The sequence below is a fragment of the Uncinocarpus reesii genome, genomic scaffold (genome assembly GCF_000003515.1).
Source record: "Uncinocarpus reesii 1704 scaffold_3 genomic scaffold, whole genome shotgun sequence".
Classification (NCBI taxonomy): Eukaryota; Fungi; Ascomycota; class Eurotiomycetes; order Onygenales; family Onygenaceae; genus Uncinocarpus; species Uncinocarpus reesii.
This window is the reverse complement of record NW_003052498.1, coordinates 291815-308138: the sequence shown is the minus strand read 5'-3', so window position 1 is coordinate 308138 and position 16324 is coordinate 291815. Positions and strand designations below refer to the sequence as shown.

Below are 16324 nucleotides of genomic sequence, written 5' to 3'. Positions count from 1 at the left end.
TATTTGACTCCTCAGCGACGCAGGTGACATGTTCAAGCAAGCAACTTTCAATGCGCTTCGCCAGTGATGACACGTTGATCAGTGAGATGATTCCAATCTCCCATCGTAGAATCTACTAGAAATGCACTTTTTACTGGTTACTTTATGACTCCCCAGTGACTCAAGGAGCGCGCCCCGGAGCAAGCTATCTTTATGTGCTTCCGTTCATAAGAAGGGCACATCAACCACGGATACGATTTCCAATCTCAAAACAGAATCTACCAGAATTGTACTTTTTGTTGGTTACTTTATGACTCCTCAGTGACTCAGAGAGCATGCCCGCAGAGCAAGCAATTTTTCTATGTGCTTCCATGGCAAGAGTGGCACATTGATCACGGAGACGATTCCAATCTCCTCGCGCGCGGTTGGTTCCGGGGTCCTCCCGTGCCCGTCGCGGAGGTGCAATTTAAGCTTAATTCGATGAAGCTTCTTGCGGAGCTCCATTCGGGTTAGCGTGCGGGATCATCCCGCGCTAGCGGCGACACTGCTTCAGCCAATAAAAACCCGCCGAGTCCAACGTCAGGTCGTGATGGCCAGTCTTTCCCTCCTTCCCGCCTCGCTTTTCTCCAGCTGAGCCACTGCGAGGAAGCCGGTAACCGCTTTATTCTTGGTGCGACTCTCCGGTCTATACTGGAAACTAGTCCATATTGAGCTCAACCAGGGCAATATGAATGAAGACAAGGCGTCAAACCTGTTACCAGAGGTCAGAAACCCACTATTCACATATGGGTGTGTCACTTCGGACATGGTGCTTACTTCCTTCTCTATATCAGATATTCTCACGTCATCAGTCAAACCTGAGCAACCATATCAAACTATGTCATATGGTGCAGAAGCAGATATCTTCTAATGGCGACTCAGTCAAGCTCATCTCTTCTATCGTCTCCGCGACGCAACAGCTCATGAATGACTTGGAGAAAATTCGAAATCAATTTGTGAATACCCTACAATATCTCAGCTATGTCATACTGCTAATCCTGTGTCTAAGGAGCCTCTCGAAGTGTCCGGCCGAGTTGACTCTGGTGCACACTTTAAAAAGAGTCATACACGGAGGGCGGAGCGAACGTCTCCCAACAATGGAACTATACACGGTTCATTCAAAATAGATGACGCCCATATGTCCGCAGCATACAATGACTCAACGCCCGCCCACATTCCACAGAGACACAAAGAGAGCAAAAAGCGTTCCCGTGAGGGAGACGAATGGGTTAACCACGATTTCCAGCAACCGGCCAATTCCCGCGTCAAACGCCAACGGCAATTTCTGGAACCGAGATATCCTAGTGAGATTGAAAATGATGCTGTGGAAAATCCTCCCTACATCCCAGTTATCGACGTTGAGGACATTTCAGATGAGGTAGAGGCACGCTTGAAGCTAAAGGAAGAAGCACGAAGAAACAGGATGGGGAAGAAAGACCGGAAACGCAAACGAGATAGTACCGGTTCAGTCACTGGGAATTCTACCGGCGTCAACGATGCTGTACCGAAACGTAAAAGATCCAAACTCACCGGAGATCCGGGGAGGAATCATGAGAGAGGACAGGGCGCGGAAACGGAGAAAAGACATGTTGAAATGAGACATCGATGACCGCTACATTGGAAATAGAATGATGCTAACGCGGTATGGAGTCACCTCTCTAACTGCAAACTATTTTTGAGTCGAGGAATCTTCTGGGACTGGTTCACTCTACCGTCTGGTTACCTTGGTTTACTTATGTGTCATCGCTGAAAAGTGAAGCAGTCTGCTCGTTGCCCAAATCTATTTTTCGCCGTTTTGCGGAGCAAGGAGGAGTCCTTTTTTCGCCTAAGGTCCCTTAGAAACGGGCATTTTGCCATACCACTCCAGGCTGGATCGTGCATAAGAGACCTAAATGATAAGGGATATTCTGCTCTCACTTGCGTTTGAAACCTCTGGCCTATTCAAAGGGGCCGATTTCAATGGCGCGCAACGCTTAGCTGCCCTTATGATCGCTCCCATTTCAAGGACTGTTTTGCACATTTGCCTCCTGTGCAACTTGTTCGGTTCAACATCAACTTTGATTCATCTGTAACTTCGGAAGGCCGCTTCCCTGACTCCCCCTAGTGACGGAAGGGCATCAGACGTCCGAGGTAAAATGACTTCGATCTCCTCCATGGATCGATATGCCTGTGAGGCGGTTGCTGGTTTCCTTATACATCGTTGTTATGATGTCGATGATAATTTCAGGACCCGAACTTCATGAGATGACTCGAACGCATTCCATGGATTGATCCCTCTGTTGCCTCACCAGGAGGGCATAAATAGCTCCTTCTCTCCTCCTCAAGCTCCTTCTTCCTTTTTTTTTTTCTCCAGACCTACAGCTGGTGAACAAAACACACTTGTCTCAACGTCTCAAACAAAATCTGAACTTCTGCAAATCTGAATTACTGCAAACTCGTTTTACTGCAAACTGTTTTTTATTTTAGACAAACCTACAACCGACCTTTGAACAAGGCACCGGTGAACCACCTCCTCAAAACCTCCTTCTGATAAGTCAACGACTTATCCATCCTTACACTCGCTCTAGTCCAGCGAGTAAAAACCACCTACTACAAAACTTCATCCTCGAGAGCCTGGGTTCCAAAGGCCTCGAGCCAGGTGAAAAGATCTTATCCCTCGAAAGACATCTATCGACACACGATACGATTCCTCTTTTCGACCAAAAAAACTCCTCCAAACATCCTACAAACAACCCTACCGAAAAGGGTTTTTTTTTTTTTATATATATATATATATATATACAGCAACCGAGGACCATGGCCAACGTCGCTGTCTTTTCCAAGGCTACTCCCTTCGCCGACCAGTTCGGAAACAAATACAGCTGGGTAAGTCTTCTCATTCCTCTTTTACTTCTCTTGTATCTAATCCTTGAGACAGAAAACCGCTGGTCCTCCCAGCCTTACAAATCCGTTCCTCGCAAACCTCGAGGTGGGTTGTCCGGTTTAGAGCTATCAATAAGTATTTCCCATCCTAAATTTATTTCAGCGAGACAACCTACCACCAACCGATCCGATGGACATTGACATCTGTCCACCTGCCGAAGCCAATAACGGCTTCAACACCAACGAAATCCACGATGTCGAGATGATCGATATCGACGCACTTGACGCACTCGACGCCGACGTCACCATGGGGGACCAACAACCCAGGTCCTCCTCCAACGCACCGTGGCCAAGACACCGAAACCAGCCGAACCACACCCACCCCGGAGGGTCCAGGGGTGGGCAACGACAGGCCGGGCCACGGAATCGATTTCCACAGCCTCTGAATCGCCAGAGGCACCCCGAACAAGCCCGGCAACAACAGTCACACCGGGACAACTTGAAAACACCCTTCCGAGGGTCCCGCGGGAACAACCCGCCAAAATCGCCGCCCTCCCAGACCACCGGGTCACCGCCTTCACGACAAGGCTTCCAGGGCAACGGCGGCCGACGCCGACCGGGTCGCCGGCAACGGCAACGACAACAACCCCAATCGCCGGGGGAAGGAGCACGATGCTCCCACATCGGACGTTACCGGGTCCAGGCAAAATAAGAAGAAAAACTTCTGTCTGGCCAGCCCGGGAAACAACAACATTCATACTCTCTCGTCCGGACCATCGAAGAGTCCAGCACAACAGCCGACCAAACCACCAAACCACCAAACGACCGAACGACCAAACGGCCTACGAAAAACGAACGGCCTACGAAGAACGAACGAAGAAGGAAAGAAAGAACAGTCTAGCAGCAGGAGACACTCTTTTCCCTCAGCGCGAGAGCTTTTCCCAAAATTCAAGCGGTTTTTGCCTCGCAATGTCTGTCCTAAACCTGTTTTCTGGGGGTTTTTATCGAGGCTCCTGCTGGCGCAAATGGATTTATTAGTTTTAATTTTGAAGTTGGATTTTCGAATTTTGGAATTTTGGAATTTTGGAATCTTGGAGTTTTGGGAACTTTGGGACTGTTGGAGTCTTGAACCATCTGGGAAATTGGAAAAGGAAAAGGGAAGGAAGAACAAAATCCAAAGCAAGAGAAAAGCGGTTGTGGTTGTGGATACTCAGGGGAGTGTAGGGGTATATATACTCTAGAATAGGTACTTGTCTGGCCAACAAGTACGTATTCTCAGGTATATGTCTACAGACGTGGAAGTGGCATCTTATATAGTCTTCTTGATGGACGGACAATGACAAAAGTTCAAAAAGTCATTACTTCAGAGCTTTCACTTCATGTAAACGGCACTTTCTAACAATTATTCGATCTCCAACACTAGGTTCACCATCGTTCAATACATCCAGACATCATCTCTAGCGACAAAAGGCATGTAGATATCGAATGTCAGGGAACGCAGTCGTTTCTCCAGCTGATGGGCGGCACACTAAGATCACAACCAGCTAAGGCGTTCTTCTCTTCCCTTAGCCGAGTATTGTCCAGAGCTCTTGATTTTCTCAATGAGACATTTTGCCCCATCCCGTAGCTGGTAATGGCACGACTCCAACCTCGACAATATTGATAGTCATGTCTGCCCGGGAATGCGAATCCAACCTTGGTGTAAGCCTTTGCTGAAGAGAGCACCCAGTAGTCGTCGAACTCGGAGTTTTTCGTCGACAGGGATCAGGCTGGAGCTCTGACCTTGCAAATATTATCTGAGTAGAGTGTAAAAAGGCGAGCGTCGGATTTTGATACACTTTTTCACGGTTTTCCATTCTTTTCCGTAGAACTCTGATCGCTGCCGTCCTTTTCCATCCCAATCGCATCACGTATATGATCCATGATCAAATCGCCGTATCCCTTTCCTTCCTCCAGCGCCTTTCTCTCCTCTTCCATCCTCCGCTCTCGCCAGCCTTCTGTCTCCCCACCCATCCATACCTTTTTACCAAGATCCGTCAGTCCTCCTTTGTCCTGTTCGCCCCCTTGTTGAGCGCGCTGTCGCTGTAGTTCAGGCTGCCGGGCGGCTTCTCTAGCCAGGCGAATCTGTTGGCTAACTTCCTCCGCTCGCGAGGTAGGTAGATCGCTAAACATCCCGGGTCCTTTTCTGCCCCCGAAACGAGCGTCTAGACGTTCCATGATGCTCCTGCCCGTTTGGTCGGCTACTACGTGGTTGGCGGAGAAGAGGAATGCTGAAGCAAGAGAGATGGTGTAAAGATCTAATTTCCGGGGAGGCAGAGCAATCAGGACTGGAGCGGCTACAACGAAAGTGATGGCGGCGTAGCGTTTGAAACGGAGATAGTCATCGGAGTGACGGAGAGTCGTGTCGCTGTTTGCATTGGGATTTGACATTGCGTAGGTGTTTGTAGACAGTAGCCGGACAATAGATTGATAGAAGACCTGCCTTTGTTTGAGCTGTCCATATCACTGTCGTCGATCCTGTTGAAAACTGCTGGATTATGTAATCGCCTTAACACTATGACACTATCCCTGATTTGGTTAACTAGATATGTCTGGTCTCTTGGCGCTCATTCTTGCTCGAACGACATTCCTGTAATACTGGCTCTCTTCTGTTTCTCCCATCTCCCTTTTATCTATCAACAGTTAGCCTTTTGCGGAATCTCTTGGAATTGAGGCTTTATTCCTGTTCGAATCCTCAAATCACGCAAATCATGGCTTGCAATACAAAATATGGCGGCCCCTAAGTCTGATCAGGCCCTTTGTGCTAACCCCTCTGGGGTTGCGACACTGATTAGTAGTTGATCTGGCCTCGCCCGAAGGTTTCGGAGTGCATGCCATTACAGACCATACACTCAGTTGTTGCTCAAATACTGAAAGTGATATTATGGACTACAGACATACTTTGAGTACCTACATAATTACCAATGTCAGTTTGACTAATCTGTCTTAAACTTATATCATTTCAAGAGTGTTTACTGTCTGCACTCAGACAAATCCATCTTGAGGATGCTATTGTTTTCTTTCAAGTTGCTGCATCCAAGATGGCAGGGAAATAGTCTGGGGTACTGAGGCAAGCGGTGTTCAACAAACTGGCGAAACCAAAGAGCCAAATCCGGGAAACCCCATCGAAAGCGTAACCTTGACAAAGGTTCCGTGAGTGATGATTTAAACTGCTTTTTTTCCCATCACATATATAAGGCTAGCCCAGATCTAACTTTCAAAACCTCCAAATCTCCAGTCTATATTCTTTGGCAAAATACTCAACCAGGCCTATGAGAGCAAACTGAGAGAACAGGCCGAAGCCGAATTATCAAAAACAGTAGTTCGCTCTTCGCCCACTTCCCCTGTTGGCGATACTATGGCTTACGGAAACTCCTCGGGCAATTCACAAGAAGCAATAATTGACACCATATTGTTGAGAAGATACACATACATGCCGGGTTGCTGAGAGCCAATCAATATACAGTTCAATGCTGTTTTCATTGATGAGAAAAGAAGCATGCAGCATTTGGTTGAATGAGACATGTTATAATGAGACATGTGCAGATGGAATCCAAAATAAGTAAATAACGATGGGTTACTTTAATGCAACAAGATGGGATTGCGCTTAGAGAGCCATCTAGAATATTTGTAGCTGGACCAGCAATGGATATGAATCACAAGGACAAAACAGGCATCGCCTTTCTTCTGTCGGACTGGGTTCTTTCAAATTTGCACGAATTTCTCATTGTCTAATTGCGGGTAGTGTCCGGAATAACACTGCCAGATTCCTGAACCTATGAACTAAAATGCTGCTTCATAATCAGCTTCATTTGGGTAGCTAGCACAGAGTACACCGTGATCACAATATCATTGATATGTGACACTCTTAAGTTGCCATTTCATCTGTTGGTCGATGCCATTACCAATTAACCTTGGTCAAATCCAAAGGCTTGATCTCCTGCTTGGGGGCAGCGGTAAATATGGCCGTGCCATCTTCGTTGCACCCACTAGCCTCGATCACTCCACCAGAGACATCGTCCATGATTTTCCCCAGGTTGCCCGACATACTAACTTTGCAGCGGCTTGTAGCAGACTCAACGTGGGCGACAAGGGCCGGCGTGGACTTGAATGGACGATGGCAGGCAGGGCAGCTGGTTCCGTCGACCGGTGGTTGGTTAGAGAAGGCCTCCTTTTCAGAATCTTTGGAATATACGGGACGAGACTTACTAAACAACGCCGCCGTCATGGATACCGGACCTCAGATGTGCAGAAATCTCTGCGTTGGTCTTGAATACCCTATCACACGGGCAGACATATGCTCCAAGAACGCTGTTGTAGAACTGAGATGTCTCCCAGAGGATAAAATGCTGAGGCATTTTCCTTTCACTCTCTTCGGTTTCGGGTGGTAGTTCGCCCCATTCATCCAACTCATTCTCATCCTCATCGTCCTGGGAATCATTATTGTCTTGATCGTCCAATCCCAATTCTGAGAAGGCCATCAAGTCCTCATGCTTGCTTGGTGATTGCCCGACATGGCCGGTGCCAGGCCAGTGCTTAATACTACGAGTGATTCCGCTCAGTTCAGAAGCACCATCATCGAAGACACTGGCATTCTCTTCCCCTTCTGGCTCCGATGCAGCGAGAAGTTTTTCCTTGCCCTTTCCCAAAGCCGGAAACTCAGAATCATCCATGATATTGATTTCCACGCCGCCATCGACACTTGCAGCGGATGTTGCAGCACCAGAGTGAGCTTTCTTGTTGCCCAAATTGCCGTTCAACGCTACCCTGGTAGCACGCTTCTGGGCGCGCTGGGCTCGATATTCGTCTCCGCTGAAACCGTAGCATTTTCCTTCTTCGATATGGGTCATTAGGCCATGGGCGCGATTGAACGAAGCTTGACAGCCGACGCATTTGAGGTTCTGATCGGCAGAATGGATCTGTCATAGTAAGGAGAAATAGTATAAGTAGGAGTGACCAAGAACCTAATACATCTTCGTTCTCAACGGTTTGCGACTCACCTGGCGGAGATGAACATCCCGCCCTCCCTCACTTTTGAATTCATCCACGCAGATGGGGCAAACAATGTGTCTGCTGCTCTCAATCTTGTGCATCAAGAGAGACTCTTCATCTTCAAAGTCCTCATTACATTTGACGCAGTAGTCGTGTTCGGGGGAGTACTTTTTATGCTTGATAAGCTCCTTCTCAGTGGGAAACGCGCGCATACAGCCTTTGAAGGTGCAATTGATTCGGCGCGCGAGTTGACTTGCGGAATCAGCCATGTCGAATACTGAGAAGAGTTAGAAACAATATGCCCAACAGATGGAGCCAAGTTGAAAAGTGGGAGATGTCAAAGGGGCAACAGATGAACAGGGTGATGAGCCAAAGCGAGCTAATGAGGGGTATCACATCTGTTGTTTGTAAATGTTTACCAATTGCACCCTATGTTGCTAGGGAGCAAAGTGCGTGTATGGGTCGCAGATTGATCTCAATTTGACTTTGATTAAACAGCTAGAGAATTAACTAGTCTCGCGAGCCCAAGGAATAGGCGCAAGTAGCGAGGAATATCCCAGAAGCTTAGAGACCCTCGTCTGGAATAACAACTATCTGTTCTTTAGCTAGATCTCAGAGGGAAAAAAGGTGAAGAGCAAAAAGGTTGGAGAAGCAGGAAGTGGATTTGATAGCTGATCATATCCGATCCATATCACGTATGGCAGCTGCTTAAAATCGCGAGTACGGTAGCCTAGTGACAGTACAACTTTCAGTTACTACCTTTCAAGATGGGCATTAGATGGATACTTACCACTTCCCTCGCAGTGTAATAACGGCCCAATTATTCCCATCGTCGTCCGTCTCCTTTTCCACGTTTGTCGAGAAAGATATAGCACTCATGATCCCATCGCCAAACTTCTCATTCAACACCGCTTTATACGCGTACCCGTAGTTCTGCACAATTTCATACAAGCGATATATCAGAGGCTCACGCGGAGGCATGTCGACAGAGCGTCCTCGGTCGGGGAAGCCGCCCATTTGCATTTCCAGCGCCTGGGCCGGCAGTCGTAAAAGTTCAGCAAGCTTGACAACATCTTCCTTGGACGCTTTTGCCTGCCCATAGAATATTGCTGCCGTGGCTACCTCATTGCGGCCGATGTGCCGAGCGATATCTTCAAAGGTGAGGTTTGCCTTGGCTTTGGCATCGAAGAGCAGGGAGGCGGATTGAGGGAGGTAAGGGTGCTGGCTGCTCTTTAACAATGAGTGAGTACAGTTCAATGAACATAAGGAGGCTAGGACGCACATACATCCAAGGTTGCGAGATTCGCCATGGTGGCTAGTTATACAGAAGTCGTGATGAGTGTAGTTGTGACGGATGATTTGAGGATTCTCACTCTCAAGAACAACCATGGGAAGAGAGGTTGGAATGTTCCACAGACATTGCAAGCCAGTCCTTGTGTTAGCCCCAGGAGGGGAGAATGTACTGTACTTCCTTCTTCTAGCAACTGCTCTGCGATCCCGAGTACTGATACCCCGCTCTCTCTTCTCGCAATGACGCAGTGCGGGGTAACCGCTTCCCCAACGGTGAGGGGTAACTTGACCCCGCTATTTTTAGACGCTGAGTAAGCCAAGGGGGCCAGCCAAACAGTGCAAACACGCAACCCCTCGTTGGCGCCCAACATGCGCTGTCAATCACTTGCATACATAGCAAGCGCCGGCACACGATGCCCAGCCTGTGCCTCAGGATGCGTCCTTCGACTCTTCCTCCATCTCACTGCGAGGTGCTCCTTGACTTCTACAATAATGTTACCTGAAGTTTTGACTGGCAGCTACCGGCGATATAAGGAGGACACAACCATTTTCACCACTTGGTTAGCGAAAGCTGCGAAGACCTGTGGATACAAACCAGCTAGCTCTAAGCGCCCTGAGCCACCGAAGCCTGCCGCCTCCAAGGGTCCGCGATAAAAAGGCAAAGCCAGGAAGCTTGCCAAACTCGAGGCTCCCCCACTTGAGGCTTCCAATATCACGTATACACTCTCGACGCACGAGATCCTCCGTCAGGTAAACATTGTTGCGGCATGGACGCACAAGATCCAGATGCCCCTCAATGTGCAGCGGGTTCTTCGACGGGCGATTGACGCACGCAAGAGGTGTGCAGCGTGGTTCGAGAAACGGGGGATGAATGACATCCCCGCTCTGGATGGGCATGCATTCTTCATCGATGTTCTTCAAAAGGCGTTTGACACACTAAAGCGACCCAATGAGGATATAAAACGTCCCCATGCAGCTTCGGCTGACCCTCCACCTTCAACTAAACCCTCTGCCGGTGTGGAGTAAGCTCTGCACCCAGACATCTCCATGGTTGCATCTGTTGCTCATTCTCTTTATTTTCCGTTTAGGAATCGTTTCGCTCCTTTTGGGGTCGATGATGCTGACGACAGCTTTGACTCGGCCGGCTCGGATACGACCTCGGGTGCGCCTTCAGACGCTCACGGGCCTGCCTCTGAGAACAAGCCACGCGACAAGTCCAAATCTCCGATTTATGAACCAGAGGAATCAACCTGGGATGTTCGATTTTCCATTTTCTGTCTTTTCGAGGATCTCCACAAAATCCGGGAACAAGTTATCAAAGTCTGGACCGAGTACAACAAAGGAGAATTGGATTTGGTTTCTGCCTCGATCATCACACAAGCAGCCATTGAACTTGTACGCCGTGCTGAAAAAGAGATCTACCAGACTTATGCCGATTTTTTTCCCACTCAGAGTTATGAGAAGCTTGTTTACTGTCTCTGGTGTGGCTCGCCGTTCTCGGATAAACTGGCGGACGGAAAGCTAGATCCGATCAAAATAGGCCCCTTTGACGAGTTTATCTTTCTGCCAACAGCCCAAATTTTATTTAGATTTGCCATATTTCGGAACCTGTTCACCATGGGCAGTTGGCCTCCCCCCGTGTTCCCATTAAGCTTGCATTTCATCTCCTCTCCCGAAGCATTAACAGAGTCTCCTCGGATGCGCGAAGCTGAAGAAGAGGACCGTATACTCTCTCAGCTATTCTTGGATATGATCCTTCAAGACAAGGTGGACTGCAGCAAGCAATGGGAAGCTGTACAGCTACAGCAACTTGCCACTTTTCCTCTCGACGAGGTTTTCAAAGAGTCGTTAAATGAGACAACATATGCTAGCGCCCGCGTGATCTGGAAAAAGGGTATTGTATCCTTACAGAATGTGTTTACATGGAGGCTCTTCCTGGACGTGTGGCGTATATGCGGTAAAACCTTCGAGGGCGCTAACATGCTCACTTCGGTGGGGAACCAGATCACCAAATTATTGTTTATACAGCACGATTCTAGCAACAGAAACGAAATCAGGTGGCCAAGAACGGCGGATTCCCTTTTGCGACATATTTCTCATCTGATTGAATTCAGATGCCACAGGGTAATCAATAGCTTCATCAAAATGAGCGTGCTAGAGCAGCATGCTTCGTATAAACCGCCAGACAAAGATACGCAAATGCGAATCGCGAGCAATTTCAAAATCCGGAGTGAACCGGAACGAAAGCAACTCCAAGAAAACATGGAGAAACTTGATCTGAATTTCATCATGCCCCCCGACGAGTACGAGTTCATGATTAATCGTAACCCCTTGTATGTCGGCGACTCTCTAATGAATCTTTATGTGCAAACGGGGTATGTGGGCATAGAGCTGGCCAACCACTCTGTTTCCATATTCTCCTTTGCGCATCTTTACAATGCGTGGCGTCAAATGGGCCTTGTTGAATCTCTCGGTCTCGAATGGAATATTATAGAAATGATGATGGATAGCCAAATCGTTCCTCTGTTTGCTGGCGAATTCCCTACCACACCTGGGGCCATAGCCTCCAGGTATCGATACAGAATGGGCCGCACGAGCGCTGGGAACAGTGCATTCTTAAAGAGACGACCATGGCTATTCAGACTTCCTGCCGCCGATGCAATCCGCCAGTTCTTTGGAGACGTCGAGCAGAAAGAACGAGGACTTCACAGCTTACAGGAGCTGTTCCAAAAACGAAACCAACAGGCGTCGGGGTCCAGGACCGGATCTTCAAAGCGGGCGAATACAAGCCACCGGCAACTCACGCCAGTTCAGTTCATGAAGCAGCTGCTGGAGCATATCCCAGGCATGGTAGTAGAAATGACGATCGACTACATCACTTTGACGCAAAACTGCAGTGAAATCATAGAAGGTGTGTACAAAGAACTAGAGAGCTCAAACGACTTTGAATTCGTTTCGAGAGAGAAGACCTCCGAGGATAACTTGTGTGTTACTGTGACCGAGTTTATTTTAGACAGCAACGCCGAGCAATATGAGTCGTTTACTCGGGTTGGTCGACCTAGCGAGCCATTCACTGGAGGACCTGCTCTCAAGCTTGCAGCGAAAGCTTTTGGTGAATTTTTAACGAAGGAGAGAGAAAGACAGAAACAAAATGGGACGGGAAAAATGCATGGCCGTTTTGTTGTCTGAGTTCTGTGATTCTCTGGATGGGAAAAGGTGCGCTGGCCGCCCCGAAGGGCGAAGTATATAAATTGCTTGTATTTAGCCCACATTGCACGGTTTGAGTCGACAATAAAGATTCAGTTGGCTTTGATTCACACGTCGGTTTTGGATGCTGACGGTTTGGCCCCCAATTCACCAACACGAGAAACTTCGACGTCACCACGAAAACTTGGCTTTGCTCCTCCAGCTTTCAGGCCTTCTTGAGCCAAGTTGGATTAAGCTCGTTGGAACTAGCTTTGATGGCTCGATCCCCGGGTCCTTTTGTCCATGGTCTGTCTCATTTCGAGGCATTCAACCGCTTCTGTTGGATGTGTCTCCTTGATTCCATACTCGTGCCAATATGCCACCCGCGCTCCAAGAATCTCGCGACTCGATCCGCGACATCTGGGGCACTCGCACGCCATATAAACATGAATGGCCGACGAGAGTCGATCAATGCACGATTGAAGAGCCAGAGAAATGGATACAAAGTGCTTGTGTATTGTGCAGGTAATGATAGCTGCTCAGTCTACTATTCGACACTCGGTATGATGCGCGATGGTGCCTGTTAATGCGCTGATGTAGCAATGGCTGCGGGCTTGATATTGGAGTTAAAAACGGGAAAGTGGTTGGCGTACGCGGCAGCGCTACAGATCGGGTCAATAAAGGACGTCTTGGGCCGAAAGGTCTGCATGGGTAAGAGAATCGTATTCCTCGCCCAGGACTCAGTTTGTTGAAATGGTGGATGCGCAGCTGGAACGCCATCAATCACCCCGATAGATTGAGATATCCGATGGTCCGCAAAAACGGCAAACTTGAGCGTGCAACATGGGATGAAGCGATGACTGCGGTTGTTGATAAAGTCAAGGAAGTTCAGTCTCGTTTGACGAACCACGGCATAGCGTTCTATACCAGCGGGCAGCTATTTCTGGAGGAATACTATGTTCTTGCGATGGTTGGAAAGGCAGGACTGAACACTTTGCACATGTATGGCTTATTTAGAATGTGATTCCGCGCGCAACCTAACATTACTCCAGGGACGGTAATACGCGGCTCTGCACAGCTACTGCCGCGGCGGCGATGAGGGAATCATTTGGCTGCGATGGACAACCCGGCTCGTATTCCGATATTGATTGCACTGGCTGCTTGTTCCTTGTGGGGCACAATCCGTCCGCGACCCAGACGGTTCTCTGGTCAAGAATGCTTGACCGCCTGGATGGCCCTAATCCGCCAAAGCTAATAGTCGTAGATCCGAGAACATCGGACACGGCGAAAAGGGCGACTGTTCATCTGAAGCCCAAGGTTGGAACGAACCTTGCCCTGCTCAATGGAATTCAACACCTCCTGTTCAAAAACGGTTGGATAAATAAATCCTATGTTGAAACGCATGTTATTGGACTCGAGGACTTGAAACAAGTGGTTTCAAAATACACCCCTGAGATTGTCGAGCAGATAACTGGTATCCCGCCACTGGAGCTTCAAAAGGCAGCGGAGATTATAGGGACAGCTGAGAGTCTGGTATCCACCGCGCTGCAAGGCGTGTACCAGTCAAACCAGGCCACCGCGAGTGCTTGTCAAATCAACAATATCAACCTCCTACTTGGCCATATCGGAAAGGCCGGCAGTGGTGTGCTGCAAATGAATGGACAGCCAACCGCGCAAAACAACCGCGAAGCAGGATGTGATGGGGAATACCCAGGCTTCCGAAACTTCCAAAACCCAAAGCACATGCAAGAAACAGCAGATGTGTGGAATATTGAGTTTATGAAGATGCCTCACTGGAACCAGCCAACTCACATTGAGAACATGCTAAATTTCATTGCTAATGGGTCTATCGAGGTATTTTGGATATCCGGTACGAACCCGCTTGTCAGTCTTCCGAATCTGGGTAAAGTCAGAGATGTACTCACCCAGCCGAATTTATTTATCATTTGTCAAGATATATATCCCACTGAGACGACTGCTATTGCAGATGTCGTGCTGCCCGCCGCACAGTGGGGCGAGAAGTCAGGCTGTTTCACAAATGTAGACAGGACCGTGCATCTGTCCCGTAAAGCCGTTGAACCTCCTGGCGAAGCGAAATCGGACTTGGAAATATTCATCGACTTTGCAAGACGAATGAAATTTACAGACAAGGACGGAAATGTGTTGATTCCTTGGTCTACGTCGAAAGAAGTCTTTGAAGCCTGGAAGAAAATGTCGAAAGGCCGCCCATGCGATTATAGCGGGTTAACTTATCAAAAGCTAACGTCTGGCATCCAGTGGCCATGCAATGCGGAGTATCCCTATGGCCGCGAACGTCTCTACGACGACGGAAAGTTTTTCACCGACGCAGAGTACTGTGAGAGCTATGGCCATGATTTGGAGACTGGAGCTCCCCTGACGAGAGTGCAATACGACGCCTTGAACCCAGCGGGTAGGGCGATTCTGAAATCCGCACACTATAAGCCTGCTTTAGAGGAACCGGATGCAGAGTACCCGTTGAAATTAACCACTGGACGGAACGTGCATCATTTCCATACCAGGACAAAAACAGGCAGAACCAAACTTCAACAAGCCTGTCCAGAACCGGTGGTGCAAATATCAGAAACTGATGCGAAGGCTGCTGGCATCCAGGATGGGGAATACGTAGTGGTGAAATCGAGACGAGGTGCAGTCGAAATGAAGTGTTCGGTTGGGAGCATTGAAGCTGGGCAGGCTTTTATTCCTTTTCATTTTGGTTATTTCGATTCCAAGGATGGACGAGCTAGGGCAGCGAATGAATTGACAACTGGTAAGAACTCCTTGGAATTTTGCGGGTTCATATGAGCTGATTGTGTCAGAACAATGGGACCCAATTTCAAAACAGCCAACATTCAAATCAGGGGCCATTCGCATAGAGAAATGCGCGGATGAATTCGGAGTAGTCAAAATCCATGCTCGGGAAAATCACACTTCCACTGTTAGGCATGCCGAGGACGTCAAGCGGGAAGCAGTGGGAAGGAAACCAGCGTCTGGCAACGTGCGACGACTGGAGCTTTGGCTCGGGGCAACTCATGACACTCTGGAAGGCCTAGCCACCATATACAACGACTTAATCCCCAAGTTGGTTCATGATATGGAGATCCACGCTGGGCTTCGTGTCATGAACCGCATAACACACGATATGCTCGATGCACTGACGCCCCACATGGATAAGTACCACGAAAGTCACCAATATGGGCACCCTGCGGCTCGCCATCTTCGAGAAACGACCTTTGCCGATTGGTCAGAAAGCTTGGATCCGCTTGAAGCGCTGAACGCCCTCGTCCATTTGCGTATGTATATGAGTTACATCGAAGGCCATCTAATTGCTTTGGGCCCTGCGAGTCAAGCAATTTGGGATAAGCCGTTTAATGAGGCGGTTCTGTTCGCACAAAAGGAGTTGGGAAGGCAGCAGGCTTGGGTTGCACAGCACATCAAAGTCAAGAGCCCTCAAACACTTTTAGTACCGATGGTGCCAAAGGCTGACCTGCAGGAAACTGCGTATTCGAGGGAGTAATGTTGGCGGCATTGTTTCCTTTGCTTATTTGCCTTTGTGAGCTAAGCCTCAGACCGAGTAACTCCAGCAGCTAGCTGCCCATAAGTTCTGTAGCTCTTGCCCATTCTTCAGGTGTATTCGCGCCAACCAGCCATCGCCAGTCCGGGCATTGTATCATCTTCCCTCCCATATCTCTAACCGTAAAGTTAGGACCTGCCTTTCCCTTCTGTACGTTCTCGTCCAACCTTTGCAAGGCGGGTGGGCCCCAGATACCCAACAGCGGTTCACAGAATCCTTCAGCATTCACAAAACATGTCACTGGACTTTCGAATTCACGGCCAAGTAGCGCGAACGCTTCGGAAGTAACGAGTGGGAAGTCGCAGGGTACCACAAGCCAATGTGCGTCTGGATCCGCGTGGTGAG

The 16324-nt window shown here is 48.7% G+C and overlaps 7 protein-coding genes across 7 annotated transcripts; 4 read left to right on the top strand and 3 right to left on the bottom strand.

The window, feature by feature from the left end:
- Positions 1–1156: 1156 nt before the first annotated feature.
- On the top strand, positions 1157–1627 carry UREG_04843 (uncharacterized protein; the record flags this gene model as incomplete). Its single annotated transcript, XM_002584108.1, has 1 exon — positions 1157–1627. One exon carries the CDS (start codon positions 1157–1159, stop codon positions 1625–1627), a length of 471 nt encoding a protein of 156 aa, XP_002584154.1.
- A 1187-nt stretch (positions 1628–2814) lies between these two features.
- On the top strand, positions 2815–3592 carry UREG_04842 (uncharacterized protein; the record flags this gene model as incomplete). Its single annotated transcript, XM_002584107.1, has 3 exons — positions 2815–2883; positions 2936–2986; positions 3044–3592. 3 exons carry the CDS (start codon positions 2815–2817, stop codon positions 3590–3592), a joined length of 669 nt encoding a protein of 222 aa, XP_002584153.1.
- Positions 3593–4722: 1130 nt separating this feature from the next.
- UREG_04841 (uncharacterized protein) lies at positions 4723–5310 on the bottom strand (the record flags this gene model as incomplete). The annotated part of the gene is made up of 1 exon (XM_002584106.1): positions 4723–5310. The coding sequence occupies one exon, from the start codon at positions 5308–5310 to the stop codon at positions 4723–4725; it is 588 nt and encodes a 195-aa protein (XP_002584152.1).
- Positions 5311–7127: 1817 nt separating this feature from the next.
- Positions 7128–8180, bottom strand: UREG_04840 (uncharacterized protein; the record flags this gene model as incomplete). Its single annotated transcript, XM_002584105.1, has 2 exons — positions 7128–7838; positions 7920–8180. 2 exons carry the CDS (start codon positions 8178–8180, stop codon positions 7128–7130), a joined length of 972 nt encoding a protein of 323 aa, XP_002584151.1.
- Positions 8181–8697: 517 nt separating this feature from the next.
- On the bottom strand, positions 8698–9221 carry UREG_04839 (cyanate hydratase; the record flags this gene model as incomplete). Its single annotated transcript, XM_002584104.1, has 2 exons — positions 8698–9132; positions 9198–9221. The coding sequence occupies 2 exons, from the start codon at positions 9219–9221 to the stop codon at positions 8698–8700; spliced, it is 459 nt and encodes a 152-aa protein (XP_002584150.1).
- Positions 9222–9987: 766 nt separating this feature from the next.
- On the top strand, positions 9988–12390 carry UREG_04838 (uncharacterized protein; the record flags this gene model as incomplete). The annotated part of the gene is made up of 2 exons (XM_002584103.1): positions 9988–10223; positions 10332–12390. The coding sequence occupies 2 exons, from the start codon at positions 9988–9990 to the stop codon at positions 12388–12390; spliced, it is 2295 nt and encodes a 764-aa protein (XP_002584149.1).
- A 599-nt stretch (positions 12391–12989) lies between these two features.
- UREG_04837 (uncharacterized protein) lies at positions 12990–15922 on the top strand (the record flags this gene model as incomplete). The annotated part of the gene is made up of 4 exons (XM_002584102.1): positions 12990–13098; positions 13266–13389; positions 13440–15175; positions 15225–15922. 4 exons carry the CDS (start codon positions 12990–12992, stop codon positions 15920–15922), a joined length of 2667 nt encoding a protein of 888 aa, XP_002584148.1.
- Between the last annotated feature and the right edge of the window lie 402 nt (positions 15923–16324).